Below are 18206 nucleotides of genomic sequence, written 5' to 3'. Positions count from 1 at the left end.
GAATGTGGCTTAGGGAGTCCCCGGCGCAGAGAGCTGCGCTATAGACTTACCCCAAGAGGCCTGAGGATAGTAGTCAATATTTATATTTTTATACTTTTTTAGGTCTTTTTTGAGACAGGGTCTCCCAGTAGCCCCAGCTGTCCTGGAACTCACTATGTAGACCAGGCTGGCCTTGAACTCACAGAGATTCACCTGCCTCTGCCTTCTGAGTGCTGTGATTAAAGGCGTGTGTCACCACGCCTGGCATCACAAAAAATTTTAATACAAAGCAGATGATTCGAAACTAGGAGCAGCATATCCTAATATAAAACCATCTGTATCTATTTCTGAAAAAGGCCTGTTAGAGACACTTGTTGGTTTATCCATCTGTTCCTGAGACTGCCCTTAGGGACTGGACTTCACAACAGGATGGGGATCTGTTGATATTGAGCCATGGGAGCCAGCACTGGGCAGTCAACATTGTTGTGTTTTGGTCACTTTCCCCTAACTTCCCATCTATCTTCAAAAACTGTCAGTTCTACTCCCAAAATAGATTCCAAGTCCAACTTCTCCTCCTTGTATCTGCTGCCATTGCCAAGGTCATCCAAGCTACCATATGCTCTCATCTGGGGCTCTGTAATGGCCTTCTAACAGGTCAACTTGCCCTTTGCCAAACAAAGTCAGACTAGATCTGTCTCCTGCCCAATTTTCAGTAGTCACTCATTGCAACTTGAATGAAAACTAAACACAAGTTTTAGCCTCTGTGACCCTGCTGAGTCTGACCTTTACCTGCTGTGCCAACCGCTCAGGCCACTGCCCTTTACACTCACTAGGCTGTAGCAACTCAGCTATTTGCATTCTCTGTAGGCATAAAGGTCACCCTTGACTTATAGCCTTTGCACATGCTGTTCCCTCTGCTCTTCCACTCTCTGTTTAGTTAACATCAGTTCATCTTCCTGACCCAGCCCAAAGGTCATTTCTTCGGTGGAGGCCTTTGGAGTCCTAGAACAGGTCCAACCTCTTCTTTTTTTATGAATTCATTTCCCAGTCTGATTATGCATTCAATCATGTGCCAATTTTCTTAAAGTTTCTCTCCTCTACTAGACTTTAAGTGCCACAAAAGCACCTGGCACACAACAGGGGCACCACTAACAGTTAGCAAGCAAAAGACTATAAAGAATTATCTAAGTATTATTTGTTAAGGCTTCATTAAAAATAGCCAAGTCAAAATATCGCTGGTGCCAAAATGATCACATTAAAATGTCACACGTCAGAGAGAGAATAATTGCTTCCTAAAAGAAATTTGGAAGAGGGACTGATGGCTCCTAGCTGAAGAGGATCATCAACAGCTGAGAGAGGGGCACTGCGCAGAGATCTGAAAAATGGGACGGTTCTGGCCACAAGGAGGTGGAAGAAATGCCTTCCATCTGGACAAAGGCAGGGAGGCTGGGCGAAGTGGATGTGCGTCAACTGGTGAGTTGAGTGTGCGTCAAGGTGAGGACAAACCCTGCTCCAGGCAGCAGGAGCACAGGACACCTGAGCAGGCAAGGAGTTGGAAGAAGGCTGCCATCACATTGGCCTGGGGCCTAGAGAGAGAGTCACTGTTCAGGGCTGAGACTTGACTGGTAACATTATTTCAGGGCTTCTAGTTGAATAGGATCAATTCCTGGCCAGACAAATCCAGAGAGAACCAGGCATGGGAGCTGGCAAGAGCAGCCTGACTCTCTCTGTTCTGCTACAGGAAGATTTTGAATAGAAAGGGGAGGATCCCTACTTTGAAGAATTTCTTGGAAGCACAGTTCTTAGCAACAAATGACAACTCTGCAGGAGCCCCTCCCTGTGTCCTGGCTGTGTCTTTTTTTTTTTTTTTTTTTTTTTTTTGTCCATTTTTGATCACAGCAGGAACCACATTGATAAGCCATGAATCTTCTCTGGGAGAAGAGTGGGATGGGTGTGGCTGACTCGGCCCTTTATCTCCAGTGTGAGGGCTTGCTGTTGCTCAGGGGAGGGGGCAAGTGGAGCTGATTGAGGAGAGGTGGGCAGACACAAGCAAATGTGTGTGCATGGATTCTGTGAGTGCAGGCTGAGGAACTGAGATGGTCCAACAAAGGCTAAAAGGGAAAGAAAAGAAGCTAATAGGCTCCCAAGGCTGGGAGACACATCTAGAGCTATCACCTTCTTGAAATTGTCTTCCGATGTTCTTATTTGTCATCTGGTGATTTAGTAAATGGTTGACCATTATGCCATCAGAAATTTTATTAGAGCAGGCTAGTTAGCCTTGGGTGTTGAAAACTCTATAATTCTCCAGGAACTTGGCATTCTCAGAGCTGCCCCAGGAGAGGAAGCTTCATTTCTCCTAAGGCTTGCCAGAAAGGCAATCATACTCCCCACACACACACCATTACACCCCTGCATCTGAGCCTACACACTAACAAGATGCCAGGGGAAATTCTATGTGTCACATTTAAGAAGCTCATCTGCTGAAAGATCCCAGGTATCTAGAATGTTCATTAGCAGGAGAACCAGGTTCACAAGCTCTGCCTTGATACTCACTTAGCTTTCTAGATAATATTGGTATATCTCTGGCACAAATGGGGGAACAATAGAGAAGATTGTTGTAAGCACACATACCCACATGCATCCAGAAGGGAGCAAGTCAAATTTCCTCCTTTACAGGACACTTCCAGCCTCCCAAACCAGGTCCCCATCCATGTCTCCATTTCCCAAGGCACAGCCATGACTTACTTATCACCAATCAGCAGGTAAGGCTCCTCGCACCGGATGGGGTCAATACATTTGAAGCCCCCTTGCAAATTGTAGCAAGTCTGCAGCGGGGTACATGTGTGGTTTCGGTGTTCACACTCGTTGATATCTGAAATGCAGGGTGGACAAGAAGCACGGTGTTGTCCCTGGACCAAGTGCACAGGGGTAGAATAAGGGTGGGGACCATCTGGATCTCACAATCCAATATGGCAGCCACTGGCCCCAAAGTTATTTTCTGGGTACTCAAAATGTGGGTAGTGAAAATTGAGATGGGGTATAAACAGGAAATATACTTTGGAGCTCTATGGTTTAGTATAAGGATGGACAATATTGTATCAGTGACTTTCATATCAAGTACATATCAAAATTATAAGATTTTTGGATCTATTGCTTTAAATATAGTATTAAAAGTAGCTTCATTTGTTTGTCTTTGTTACTTTTAATGTGGCTACTAGATGAAATAAGTCACATAGGTAACTCATCTTTATTCTCATATTTCTATTGTCCAACAGCTCATGGACAATTCTTACTTGGTATTGGGATAAAGCTATTAATGGGGCAGTCACTCTACAAGACCCTCAGTAGCTACTGTGTGGGGATGCGTGCTGGATAGCTTTGGTGTCAACTTGACACACCTGGGTTGAGGGAGCCTCAACTGGGGAATTTCCTTCATTGGACTGGCCTGTGGCCATGTCCGTGGGGCATCTTCTTGATTAATGGGGGGGGAGGGCAACCCACTGTGGGTGGTGCCACCCCTGGGCAGGTGGGCCTGTGTTGCATAGGAAGGCAGGCTGAGCAGGGCCAGGGGAGCAAGCCAGTAAGCAGCATTCCTCCATGGCCTGTGCTCCAGATCTTGCCTCCAGGTTCCTGCCCTGAGTTCCTACCTTGGGCTCCCAGATGAAATGTGACCCGGGATATGTAAGCTAAATAAACCCTTTCCTCCTCAAGTTGGTACTGGTCAGAGTGTTTTGTCACAGCAACGGAGAAACAAACCAAGACAGGATGCTAATCTGGAGAAGACCTGGCCCTTTCATAGCCAAAGTCTGGATCTAGCAGTCAGTTATTTAAGGTCCCTCAACATTCAGTCTCTAGGAAGTCAGAGGAGGCTAGCTTAGCAAGCAGCCCTCTGGGCTGTATGAGGAAGCCAGCACTGGTCCCTCAGCCAGGTCTGGCCACAAGAAGCCTTGTTCAGGTCTAGGAGTATTCATTGGAGGAGCTGTCAAGATCTGCCTGGCAAGGTAGAAACCAACCTCAGAAGGCACCATCTACCTCTGCAGAGTTTATTATAAACATGAGTAGCCCATGTCCTGGCCAAAAGATGGGTCACTCAGGAAAGGGAGGAAGGTACCTACTCAGATATCCTGCCCATAGTTGTCAGCCCACCACACTCTCACCCCATCACTTCCTGAGACAGGATTCCCCAGGGGCAGACATCCAGATAGTCACCTGAGTGAGCCTGAGCCAGCCCCTCTGGACAGTCTTACCCTGGCAGCTTCGGTTGTCGTCCAGGAGAATGTAGCCCGGAGGGCACGAGCAGTAGTAGGAGCCTGGCTGATTCACGCACTCGTGCTGACAGAGGAACTCGGAGAAGCTACACTCATCCATATCTGGGGGTAGCAAGGTATAGCTGGATGTTATTTTCATACACTATCTACTCCAGCTCCCAGTCTCTCCTAATAGATGAATGATTTCAATGCTTTAATGTTGTCACCTCACTTCTTGAACATTTCTGCTGATGGGGAACTCACCGCTTGTGAGGACACCCATTGATACCTGGATAGCTCTGTTAGAAAATTCCTTCTTATGTGGAGCTGAAATCCACTCTCATCAAACTTCCAATGTCTTCTGCCTCTGGCTCAACTACATCAACTATTCACAACTGACTCGTGCCACATCCTCCCTCCACTCCTGACCTGCCCAAGGGCTAGGATTTGCTTATAGAACAGAGTTTTATAATAGTAGAGTTCTTCCCCAAGAGTCAAATAATAGCCACTGGCCCTGGTCTTCTAAGTGGCAATCTTAACTGTCAACCCCATACCCTAAGTTAAAGAACAATATTGTCCTATAATCAAAAATAAGAAATACATTCCAAAAAAAGAGAGAACTAGTTTTGTTAAAATTTCATTCTAGGGCTGGGAAGATGGCTCATTCAGTTTTTAAGTGCTTGCCCCATAAACATGAAGGCCTGAGTTCAAATCTCCAACACCCATGTACAAAAGCTGGGCATGGCGGTTTGTTCCTGTAATCCCAGCAGTGGGGAGGTGGAGACAGGCAGATTCCTGGAGCCCACTGGCCAGCCAGTCTAACCCATCGGTGAGCTACAGATTCAGTGAGAGACCCTGACTGAAAAAATATGGTAGAAGGGCTGGAGAGGTGGCTCAGCAGTTAAGGTGGCTGCTCCTGCAGAGGACCTGGGTTCAGCTTCCAGCACCTACATGGCAGCTAAAAACCATCCCTAACCCAAGTTCTAGAGGATATAATTCCCTCTTCCGGTCTCCATGGGAACTGGGGCACATGGTGTACCTACATGAAGGCAAAATCCATATATATACACATAAAATAAAATAAAAATAAAAATTTTTAAATAGGGTAGAGAGTGACTGAGGAAAACCCCAATGTCAATCTGTAGCTCACATGCGCGCGCACACACACACACACACACACACACACACACACACACGAAACCTATTCTTTCTATCCAAAACCTCCTTGAGAGAACTCTGGGGTAGTGTGAGGTGGGGCAGGAACATTGTCTCTGGTGGCCTAATTGCCTTGGATGTGACTGGGACAAGGGACACAGCAGCCTCTAGCCAGCCTGGAACCATCCTGCAGAGACGGGCTGAGGGCAGCACTGTCCCTGCAGTGTTAGCACGAGTCTGCATAGACTTTGGCAGCTGATGCAGGAACAGGCGTTCCAGAAAAGCCAACTCTTCATCGCACACAGAGTTTGGCTGCATAGTCCCATTTGCGCCTCATTCTACAGGCACGCCAAAGAAAACATGTTTTTCTTGAATTTGTTGTTTCCCGAAAACTTGCTTTCACTGGTTTCCCCATGTGACATGTCCTCAGATTACTCTGTAACTCACAGGCCACTGGTGGCTCAGATCACCCAGAGAGGGTGTTGGCAGGAAGGAAGGTGCTGTTCAGAGGTCTTTGGAGAATCCAAGTGCCACATGGCTACTGCCTCCTGCATCCCAGAAGAGAACCCCCCGCCAACACACACATATCTTTCTCAGTGGTCTCCAGATCATGAGTGAGGAGTCAGTGGAGTCAGAATGCTGATTTGAAAAGTCACAGCATATTCCAGTGTTATCTGCTCCTGCTATGCTCCCTCCTGCTCCTCCACCAGCTTTATAGAGAAAGCTGGTCTACAGCCATACCACCTTGAATGCATCTTATCTCGGGAGCTAAGCAGGGTCAGGCCTGGTTAGTACTTGGATGGGAGAAAGCTAGGGTCTCTGATCCCAGCCCATCATGACAGTGTCCTCATTTGTTTCTGTGCTGTTTGCAGGGTCCCTTCACTCCCTTAGTAGATGTAGTAGTGACACCTGTCAATCCCCAAGGCTCATCATGTGCCATATTAAAGGTGTTACATGTCTTGAATCCCTACCTCAAGCCTGCGAAGGAGGAGCAATGACTGTATTTTCCAGAAGAAAAACTGAGGCTTGCAGAGCTTAGGGAACAAGACCAAGTTCAAAGATAACGAATGAGTAAACAGGAAAGAGTGGAACTAAGCACAGCCAGCGTCCCGATGCTCCACTGCTGAGTATGAGTCGGTAAGGTCCCCTGAGTAACCATGTTCAGGACTGCAGCAGATCTGGTTGTCCTGAGGTGGAAGGAATACACTAGCAGAGTTAGCTCCAGTGTGGATCTCTGCCTCCCATTGGGTCAGGGAGGGGCCCTAACTCAGTCCACTCTAATTTGTCTTTAAGTCTGCAGTTCCAGAAATCCCAGAATGTTTCTTCACAAAGGGCTGTGTCTCCACCCTCCACTGAAAAGCTGAAATAGAAGCCGGGTATCTGGCAGGGAGCATACATTAGGCCGTTTTCATTTTCCCCTGTGAAATCTTCCCCCAGTCTCCAGGATTGGCTTAGCAAATCCCTGAAGGGTAATGGGGGGCCAGATTCAGAAGGGTCTGGTGCAGCACAGAGGGGCCACCCCAACCTTGAGAACCAAGTGAAGACAATGGTGTCCCAGCATCTAAGAAAATGAACTCCCCCACTGCTCATTGTCTACAAAGCCTGCAGGAACCACAGAAGCTAGCAGAAGGCGGCATCCAGTGACCATGGAGGACAGGGAGGCCATTCTGAGTCTAGTGAGTTAACTGAAAATCCTGCCAAACCAGCAAGGATTTGAGCCCCTTGAGAAGCCCAAAGTTCCTGACACTTAAGGAAGATTCATTAAGAAAAATTGACGTTGAGGAACACTAACTTGTCTAGTCATTATGACTACTCTGTGAAGATGTTGTTTGTTTAACTAGGAGGAATCTGAGGCTCAGGAAGCATGGTTGCCAGGGAAAGTAGTAAACAGAAGAGGGAGAGTTTGAACACAGCTCCATCTGACTCCAAAGTCCCCACCTCACTGCCCCTGTCAAATAATGGATTTGTAGGCCACTCTGGAAAAAGCACTAATCCCATCTCATAATGCAAAGTTTTCCACATCTCTCAGTCCTTGGCCCAGATTCCCTAAGGAGTGGCATAAGAGGAATTGCAATCTAGGAAGAAAGGGGCCTTTCATGCCTGAGGGCATTTTATATCTGTGTCTAAGGCTGATATTTAATCAGGCTAAGGCTCTATAACTGCCTGCCATGGCTCTGAGGGGCCTGGCTCTGAAGAGAGGTGCTCCTGTGTCTTGGGGAACCCTGACCCTAGAACACTCAAGTCCCAAGTGAAACTGGTAAATGAGTCTCATTCACAGCCCCAGTGGGTTCTTGTTACAGTGAAACCCAAGATGGGGAATCTTTGCATTTTTCAGGACAGAGGGCTTGCATGCCTAGAGCATAAGCCGCTTATTCTGAAGCTCACAGGAAGCATTACTAATACAGACTGTGCTAATTCATAACTGGGGAGGATGTTGAAAGTGAGTGGGATGATTTTAATGGAATATTTGCAAAGTAAAAGAAGAGCTGCCCATGGTTCTACATAGGATGCCACAGATGAAATAGGAGTAAATGTGTCCCTTAGTCTCAAAAAGTTAATAATTTCATAATATTTTTCTAACTAGGAATTAAACTTTTAACTCTCCAGGGGGAAAGAAAACGAAGTTAAAAAGATAATTACAACAGCGTCAAACTGGCATGGGCAGAGCATGAGGGCTTGGGCAGAATTCATAAAAAGTCAATCAAACTGCCACATCTAAGTCCTCACAACAAATTAACACAATTTCACCCACTCAACATTCACACTTTAGCTCAATGACTCAGGAACTGTTTACAGCATGTTCACTGTGTGCCCGGCCTAGAGCTAGGCACTGATTATTTGTAGAGCTTCCCAAGAACATGAAGAATATACACTTGGGGGGCTGAAGGGCTGGCTTAGCGCTATTCTTGCAGAGGGCCCGGGCTCAGTCATATACATAAAATAAAAATAAATAAATCAGGGCTGCAGAGATGGCTCAACAGTTCAGAGCACTGGCTGCTCTTGCAGAGGACCAGGGTTCAGATCCCAGCACCCATATGGCAGCTAACAACCATCCGTAACTCTGGTTCCAACAGATCTGATGATCTCTTCTGATGTCCACAGGCATTGCATGACATGGGCGAACTTACAGGCATGTAGGTAATATACTCATACACATAAAATAAAATAAAAATAATAAAAAATAAAATATTTTTAAATGAATGAATCTTTTTCTATAAAGAATATGCACTTGTATACTTGGCTAATTTATTCAATGTCTCCAACCTAATGAGAAATGCTGTCATCCTGGATCACTGTCCTTTACAAATATGATTTGTGCCATTCCCAGGACCTGCGCCAGTGCTGGGTGAGGACAGGTAACTGACAAAGCCAGATGAGTTCTCTCTCACCGAGCCCACCTCACCTAGATGGTCACTCTGCTGACTTTGCATTGGGGTCAGATGATTAGGAAGGTGAGTCTGAACCCCTCCTCTCAGGAAGTGATTCATCTTTGTTCTATGTGGTTGTGACCTGGTACTGGGAAATGTCCCCAACTAGATATATAACCAGGAAATGAGAGGAAACACCTGTGAACCCTCAGACCCCTGGTACAGGAGGACATCCCTGGTGCCAAGCCCATTACCACTGCAGTGAATGCCGTCTTCCTCAAGTTCATATCCTGGGTCACAGCGGCAGATGAATGAGCCGTAGGTGTTGACGCAGGTTTGCACACAGGGGTTCTCGGTTGCACACTCATTCACATCTGTACAAAGCCAGAGCACATAGCTATTTGCAACAGAAAAAAACACCCTAATGAGGCAGAAACATGAATCAGCAGCAAAATATACTATCACCAAGAACCCAGATTCACAGATACTCAGATCTCCAACCCAGGACCTATCAGCATAATCTCGGGCTCTATGGTGGTTAGTTATAAATTGTCAACTTGACAGGATCTGGGGACCACCTAGGAGACAAGCCTCTTGGTTCACCTAGGAGGAATCATTTAGCCTCTAGGCATGTCTGTGAGAGATTATGGTAGTGAAGTTAATTGAAGTGAGGAGACCCACACTAAAAGCAGGCCATTCCCTGGCTTGGATTCTGGACTGCAGAGATGGGGAAAATGAGCTGAACTCCAGCCTTCCTCACACTCTGCTTCCTGACCATGGACCTGTGACCTCAAGCTCCTGCTGCTGTGTCTTCCCCACAATCATGGACTGTACCCTTAGTGTGACCTGAAATAAACCCTTTTCCCCCTTTATTTTATTAGGGTGTTTTATCACAGCTATAGGAGAAGTGACCAGACAGGCTCCAAAGTGAAGAATTAAGGCATCCATAGGCAAACCCTTTCTATAGTGGCAAGCCCTTTTCTATAGTGGCAAGCCAGGAAGGTCACGACAAACACATCACATGTATCATCTATGTGTGTGTATACGTGTACCTACCAGAAAGTCTGCTCTCCCACACTCACCCATGGAATTTCCAGGCAGAACCTTCTCTTCTCTGTAACCAATTCACTCCTCTCTCACTCTCACTGACTTTGAAGTTTCAGATAAATAATCATGACAAGTCTAATATTTATTTTGAATAAATAACTTCATTGATTATTGTGAGTTTCCCACTTGCTCAATCCTGACAACAATTCTGCTTCCGAACTATTACCATCCAGTCTACAGGTTAAGTACATTAAGGAGGGGACCATACAGGGCACAAAGAATAACTGTGGATTTATCATCTTGAACACGGTAAGGGTTTCATGTCAACATTAATGGAACTGTACACACAGCAGTGAGCTTTGTTGTATGTCAACACTATATTAGCAGAGCTATTTCAGTGCTTTTAAAGCACTGTGCTCTTAAAGGTTGAGAGATGTGCCCCAGTTCACATGCTAGCAGGGGCCTGGTTGGAACTAGAACATGAGTCAAGAATATCTTCACAATCCACAGGATTCATTCTGCACAGCTCCTCAGGGTGGTGGAGGTAGAGGGAAGGAGCCCTTTTGACAGTGGCATTGGCTGACCCCTCGCAAACACCTCCTCCCATGCCTCACATGCCATAGCAGAGGTTCCAGCTAAGTGACATTTTTTTCTACCTCAGAAGTCCTATTAAGCCTTTTAAGGCTCTTAAGAGGGCTTTGAGTGTTCTCAGAAGTAAAGGCCTCTGTGGTGAGCAGCTTAAGAGGCCTTTCTCATAGGGGAGGGCTAATCCCATGCCCACAAAGTGCCTGCTTCCTGCCGTCTCTGGAACCCTCAGAGGAAAAATAAATAAATGAACAGCCATGTAGGGAGGGTCTGGTGAGATACCAGCTTGCCCTGGTACCCATGAGAGGCTGGCATTTCTCCACCTAGGCTGAGGCATGAACATGTCCCTGGTTTTTAGCCACATGCAGGTTCAGATAGGCCCACGCTGCTGCACATTAGGGCTGGTGTCCTCAGCTTCTGGCCAGACGCTTGCCATGTAGAGAGGGATGAGCTCAATCCTCTTCCCACTGTTGAGTTGCTTCTGAGAGGACTGAAGGGTTATACTCCTTGAGCTCTAACTGCTTCTCCCTCTAGCCTTTCCAAGGGTGTTTCTGAATCCTGACGGCAGGAGGCTGAGGAGATGGCTCAGTCAGCAAAGTGCTTGTTGTGTGAGTGTGAAGGTCTGAATTCAGATCCCCAACACCCATGTACAAAGCCAGGGACGACTGCATGACCAAGGCAGGCTGGCACAGTTGTAATCTCAGGGTTGGAGAGGTGGCGACAGAGGGAGCCCTGAGGCTTGCTAGCCAGCAGTTTGAGTCCTGAGGGCAGGGTGCCCCATCCAACTCACTGGGCCCTTGGTCTTCCTCCCAACTCTGCCACCACCTAGCCACCTGACTTTGATCCAACAGCTTCTCCTCTGTGAGCTTCAGTTTTATTCATCTGTGAAAGGGAGCTGCAAACGCTCTCCTGCCCACCTCAAAAGACTATTGATGGGGTTCAGTGAGGTTAGCTGACAACATAACTTTGAAGTGACGAAGTGCTCTTCCACGTACAATGTGCGAGGATTGCAAAAGTTTGACAGGGTCCATCACAGCCTGTGTGGCCTTCAGGCCCTGCTGATGCAATCCTAGTGGCCAAGTGCCCATACCCAAGCCCAAGTTCTGTGCCCGCTGCTTTATCATACTGCTGGACTTGGCACTGCCAGGTGTATTAGCTGATCTTTGTCACAGACCTGTCCCTGAGAAGCATGATGCCATGGATGGGTTTTGGCTCTGCTGTGCATGGTTGTCCCTCAAAAGATCCTGCCAGGGTGTACTGTGCCAGCCTCTAAAGGGAAAGCCTGGGCCGGCACTCCACCCCCAGCCTTGGTCCCAAGAAGTCGGCATCTGCCCTAAGTGGCTTATCACAGCAGCAAGAGAGCCAGGCGCCTGCTCCCTGCTCCAGTGGGAAGGAAGGGCCCTGTTCTGTTTACTTCCTCAACCCCCACCCTCCCCAGCCCTGTTCTGCTCTCAGAATAAAGTGACTACTGCTGGCAAAAGGAGCCCAGGCAGGGGGCTTCTTGGAACAATTAGCAGAACCAGCTTTGGAGGAAAGCCTCACAAAGAATCCAGGATCAAACCCTTGAACGCTGATGCCTTCCTGTTTATCCAGTGATTTAGATACGATTAAACTAATGGAGACATAATATCCTCTGACTAGCTGGCCAGGAGCCTGCAGACCAGAACTCACTCAGATGGTGTGACAAGGAAATGGGCCCTGTGAAACCTGGTGGTAGACTCCAACAAAGACCTCATTCTACATCTCTGATGCTGCCTCCACCCGGGAGCAGACCACTGCCAGGGACTAGGGGCTGGAGCTGAAGTGGGGAGCCCGGGCCAGATCACAACTTAACAGTAATTCCTTGGGTCTTAAGGCCCCCATTCACTTCCTGAGCAGAAGAACCCTTCTGATGGGAACCAAGGTAGACATGTAGCTTGCTTTTCTTATTTACCAGTGTTGGAAGTGATCATGTGAAAACTAGAAAATACCTTTATTTCATTCTGCTTTTGTGGAACCTGCTGAGGAGCCAGGGAATGTAATCCACCCACAGATCTGTTAAGCAAAGGCGCTCTTGACATAGGTCAGAGGGAAAACTCCAGTGAGAGGTCTGGAAATGGCCCATGAAGCATTTGCATAGTGTGTGTGAGTACGTGTTTGTTTTGTGATTCATTAGCAGTCAGGGATCTCTGGGCCTCTGCAAAGCCACTCCTGAGAGCAGACAGAGGCAGATCACAAACCCATAAGCGCTCTTCTGGTGGATGACTGTGGTTCTTCCCTCTGCAATACTCAGAGCACTTTTTGAGCTGCCTCCCATACATAACCAGTTCTGGTCTCAAGTTTCTATAAGCAATGGGATGAGAGGGTAGTACAAGGAAGGGGAATACACTTTAATGACAAGTGTTTTGCAGACGTAAACTGTATGGCTCTGAAGGAGACTGTGTCTAGTGTTTCACCCCCCATCCAAGTTATCATGTACTCCACATACCTTGGCAAGATCGTCCATCCTCATTGAGGGTAAAGCCTGGGTTGCATGTACAGGAATAGGATCCAGGAACGTTTGCACAGAGCTGCTGGCAGTAACCATAGCGACATTCATCAATGTCTGGAAACAGAAATACAAGCAAGGTAAGACAGGGCTCCTCCCTGAGGTCAGCATCAGCATGTTATTGTTGTCCTCCTCTTCAAGATGCAACCACAAGGGATGTGAAGGGGAGCAGCTGCCAAGACAGTGCCTACTAAGTGTCAGGGATGAGGATGTCATCTGGATCACAGGGGTCAGCCTCCCTGCAATCCTCCACCTCTTGGAACAACCTCTGTCCTATAAACACTTGAACCTATCTTGAAAGTTATAGCAAAATTTTCTACTTTGGAATATTGTGCAAGATGCCTTCCCAGAACTTCCCCAACTCTCCAAGATTTAACAAAGATTTATGCAATATTAAGGTCCGACACTGTGATTCTATATGATCTTTTCACTGCCCTAAACATGAACAAGTTAGCTTAACGTGTAAGAAGATCCACAGCAGCTCTCCAGTGGGCTGCCTGCCAGCTCCATTAACAATGACTATGATCAGTTGGCAGGAACAGGAGCCGGGACCACCAGGATAGCTGGGTAATGCTACAATGAGACCTAAGAATCTAGTAACACAAGGATCCTCAGGTGCTCACCTTGGCTCTTGCCCCTACACCAGAGTGGACATGACCCTCTGAATAAATACACTTCTGAGCCATGGCTGACCTCCTCAAGAAGAACAGCAGTATGGTAGGGAGTGTCGTATTGCAGAGCTGTGCAGTATTGCCTCCAAGTCCATGGGGAGCCTGATGTCATTGGGAAAGCACTTTACAACATCCCTGATTGAAGGGGTGATGGGCTGGACAATTCCTTCCTGTCCTGTAGGGAGTATCCAATGGAACTGCCATACTCTAAGAGGAGACTGTTCTCACCTACACAGGCTCAGCTGGGACCAGCTGATCTATTGTAGCTGTCACTGACCCTTACATCATCCCCAGAAAGTCCTCATGACCCCTTCCTTGGTACTTAGTGCCTTTGGAATCAGGGTCTAACCAGGCCTCAGGAGCCCAGCTCAGTCTTGATCCCTATGTCCGGTTTCTACTACCTACTGCCAGAAAGGACTCCTTTACCCCAATCTATCCTAATCCCTTACCTATTTTTGGCCCTTGAAGATTCTGAGCCCTGCCTTATGATTCTGTTTTATCTCAGTTCTAGGCACTTCTAACACCACCCACCCACCTCCTCCTGAGCTCCTACTTGGAAAGCCCTTTGGCTTGCATAGTTGTTGGACCTGAACCCTTCCCAGGGCACAGACACATCACCAATGCCTACGGAGGCAGCAGAGACAGAAAGGGTACGCTTTCCTTAAAGTAGGAAGAAGCATGACCCCTGCCCTTCATTTTTCTACAAAAGCAAGGCCTCCAACAGCACGCAGAAGGAATAGCGGGTGGCCCTGGGCTTTCATGTTGAAAGACAAAGGAGAATTTGGCCAAGAGAGGCATGAGGTGAGTCACAATTAAGAAAGACTCACAAGTTCGATGTGAGTATGAGTAGGCTATGTTACAAGGCACATTAAGCAGCCACGGGCATTCCTTCCTTCCTGCTCAGTGGAAGAGAACAACCTTCTCAGAGGGCAGTTTCTGGTATTTCTCAGGAGAGATCTGTTTCCTAGGTTTCTAAGACTGGGCCCTTGTATCCTGGTCTCTGTCTCACTAGCGCCCCTTGTGGTAGGAAAAAAACTGGCTAGAGGAGCAAGAGCCCAATTTTAAGACTCATCTCATTTAAGTTTGTCCAAAACATTCCACCTCTTTGAGTTTGTCTCCAACTCTATAAAAATTGGATGACATACCTAACATCCTTTCCAGCTCTGAAATTCTACATAATAAGTTCCTGTACAAATAACTCCCTCTCACTGATCTGCTTATGTTCAAACCAGTAGCATCAAATTTTCCATTAGAGCAGAGGTTGGTTTAAATGCATAGGGACTGTTGTATTCCCAAATGTCCATATGTATCAGCTCTTCCGTCCCTCCCTGGAGAGGAGAACCAAGCCAAGACAGGGATGCTTATCATGCCTCAAAGACACCTCAAATAGGTCACAAGAGTCAACCCAAACTCAGCCTTAATGCAGAGTCCTGGAAAGATTTTTTTCTTTCCTCATTTTATATATATTTGTTTCTATAATGTTGTCTGTATCTTTTTCTCAACCCTCTAGGGCTGACTTTCAGGCAACAGAATACTGTCTTAGAGAATTTAAACTGGAAAGACTTTTCCAAGAAAACACAACGTAGGAATCACATCCTAGGAGAAGAAATTGAAGTGACAGCTGGAGCTTACTATGGATTCATTCACTTGGCTAAAGACAAATCTAGAAGACGAAAAGGAGAAAAATAGCCAACTGTAAGGGATAAACCTCTCAATCAGTGATGACTGACACTTTCGGGGTAGAAAAAAAGCACAGTTATGAAGTGGGTATAGTGGAGTGGTGGAGCATCTGTGATGGGTACTGGAAGGAGATGATGCTGGAGCCACATTTGAGAGATGGAGCATTTCTATACCAAGTATTCCCTCAGCTTAGGCTTATTCTAACTAGGGTAGAAAAAACCATACTTCCATCATTTCTTGGCTTAGCTCTAAACTTCCTGAAGACAAGAAGAAGGTCTAAGCAAACTTAAACCCAAGCTTTTACTTTAAAAAAAATATATTATTTTTATTTATGTGCATGTGAGTGTATTGCCTGCATGTATATAAGTGCACCTGTGTCGTGCAGTGCCCACAGAGGTCAGAGGAGGATGTTGGATCCTCTGGAATTGGAGTTATAGACAAGTTGTCAGTCACCATGTGGGTGCTAAGAGGTGAACCTGGGACCTATTGAAACTACATTTTAAAGGCTTGCGTTTGGGGCTGGAAGCATGGCTCAATGGTTAAGAGCAATGGCTGCTCTTGCAGAGGACCTGGGTTCAATTCCCAGCATCCACATGGCACTCTTCTGACCTCTGCAGGCATTGCACAACATGAATACACTCATATACATAAAATAAAAATAATAAATATTTTTAAAATGTACTTTCAAAAAATATTATGAAATGCTAGTGATGGTGACAACTTATTTTAATGGATGGTGACACATGTAAGATCATTTCATAGCCTTGTATACATGCCCAAAGAAAAGCTTATTTGAGTCCTCCTACTCCACCCACATCGTACAGTGTCCCTGACAACCATCAACTTCCAAGAGTCCTTGGGAGCCCTAGAGAGCTCTTACCTAAGCATTGGCCTTCCAGAAGCCAGTAGCCATCGGTGCAGGAGCAGGTGTACCCTCCTTCCGTGTTGATGCAGATCTGGGTAGGGTTGCACTGGTGGGAGTCCGTTGCACACTCATCCACATCTGTAACACACAAAAAAATTCCAAAGAGTGTCACCTATATCTTTCAAAGAGCCTTAAAGCCACTGTAGTGCCAGCTGCCCCTTGGTCTTGGTTGGGCTACACACCCAAGCACCTACCTCTGGTGGGCACTTTAAAGACATACTGGTCTTTAATTAGATTGGGAAGAGCTAGCCTTGCCCAGGGAACATGTATGGAGGGAATGACCAGGAAGGAACATATAGTCTCAGGCATTCTTCTGTCACCCTTTACCATCGCTTTCTGTATGTATACCAAACAGACAATGGCCAACAATAACCATTGTTTGGTTTAGGAAGGCTTTCTGTAGCTGTGCATAGAGACACATTCCTTTAATCCCAGCATCTGGGAGGCAGAGGCAGGTGGATCTTTATGAGTCCAAAGCCAGCCTGGTCTATACAGAGAGCTCCAGATCAACCAGGGCTACATAGTGAGACCCTGTCTCCCCTAAAAAGGCATTCTGTATTAAGCTTATTCATTAATGTGTTGAGCAGGATTCTGCTATGTACCTACTGTGTGTACAGGACTCAGCTAATCACTTAGTATATAACAGAAGTAAAAGAAATGTTCCCCTAGGACTGGAGAGATGGCTCAGTGGTTAAGAGTACTGGCTGCTCTTGCAGAGGACCTGGGTTCCATTCCTAGCACCCACATGGCAGCTCGCAACCACCACCTGTAACTCTAGTTCTAGGGGATCAGATGTCATGGGCATTGTATGACATGGGTGCATTTACATTCATGCAGGCAAAACACTCATACACATAAAATGAAAATAAATAAATCCAAAAAATTTTTAAATAAATGTCCCCTGCTCCCAGAAGCTGCTAGTCTGGGGACCGAGTTGATCTTGTTCAGGAAAACCTGTCTGGGCTGGAGCCTCAACCCCTTGCTAGAGCTCCCTAGGGCCTCTTGGGCCTCCCTGTACTCCAGACAAACCTGGAATGAAAGTACTTGCTCCCAGGTTGGTCTCTGCCCCTTATGGAGAACATCAAATCTATAAAAGTGCTTGTGCCTGGGTTGGTCCCTGCCCCTTATGGAGAACATCAGAGCACAGAGTCTCATCCATGGTTGTATGTCCCAAGTGTCTGAAGCAGGCACTGGACACAGTCGTTGCTCATAAACATTTAATCTGCAACATCCTTCCTCCCTTTTCCCTGCATTGTGCTTGAAGGGAGAGTACCCAAGGTCCTGGGATGGAACCTCATGATGGCATAGTCTCACTTTGACCTAAGGGAAAAGGCTTTACATTAATGGTTCATGCACTGGTTCATGCCACAGGGGCCAAGGAGCACCCTAGATCTGCCCAGCCTGAACCTTTCCTCCTGTGGATCCTGCCCTTGCCTGCCTGGCCCCTTCTGTCATTCCCTCTTTCATGACTGCAGCAGGGTTTGTTCATTGAAGCCTTTTCTCCACCACTGTCAGATGAACCATCGGGCAGTTGAAAGTATCATTAAAAGCTGCCATTCACTGTGTGTTGTATCTGATACATTTTTTTTTTCCTCGTGGAACCTCGTGATCCCATTTTACAGCTGGGCAAACAGAGCTGAGGGAGCAGTAAGTACCAAGCTACAGGCTGGGCCTAGGCTTCCTTGTACCTGACCCAAGTTTGCTAGAGCAGGGGACATGGAGAGAACAAGCAGATGCAGGGGGCGCTGGCCAAGGGGACTGCAGTTTTGCTGTCTTTCCCTGCCCCACTTCACACATCTGCCTTTTGACACTGCCTACTGCAGACTTTCTCCTCATCCATTCAAATGGCATCTTTGGACTAGATATGGCTGAATGGTAGAGTACCTGCCTAGCATGCCCAAGGTCCTGGATTCAATCCCCCATACCACAGATAACAGCTATGCATAGGTGTGGTAGAGGTAAGGGGTTCTGGGACCCAGAAGTGTGGGCTCCTTGAGATAGAACATTGTGTGACCCTGGGCT

At 46.8% G+C, this 18206-nt stretch overlaps 1 protein-coding gene across 1 annotated transcript in view; it reads right to left on the bottom strand.

Moving 5' to 3' along the window:
• Positions 1 to 18206, bottom strand: part of Fbln5 (fibulin 5) — a 75125-nt gene that overhangs the window by 8687 nt on the left and 48232 nt on the right. Inside the window, exons 5-9 of the mRNA XM_008821731.2 lie at positions 16140 to 16262; positions 12849 to 12965; positions 9004 to 9123; positions 4227 to 4349; positions 2725 to 2851 (exon numbers count right to left, since the gene is read on the bottom strand). Of these exons, the coding sequence (XP_008819953.1) occupies positions 2725 to 2851; positions 4227 to 4349; positions 9004 to 9123; positions 12849 to 12965; positions 16140 to 16262 (610 nt within the window). The remainder of the gene's footprint in view (positions 1 to 2724; positions 2852 to 4226; positions 4350 to 9003; positions 9124 to 12848; positions 12966 to 16139; positions 16263 to 18206) is intronic.

Source organism: Nannospalax galili, unplaced genomic scaffold (assembly GCF_000622305.1).
Source record: "Nannospalax galili isolate Female #2095 unplaced genomic scaffold, S.galili_v1.0 scaffold107, whole genome shotgun sequence".
In the NCBI taxonomy this organism is placed as follows: domain Eukaryota; kingdom Metazoa; phylum Chordata; class Mammalia; order Rodentia; family Spalacidae; genus Nannospalax; species Nannospalax galili.
The sequence above is the reverse complement of the archived record's forward strand: the minus strand, read 5'-3'. Positions and strand labels throughout refer to the sequence as shown.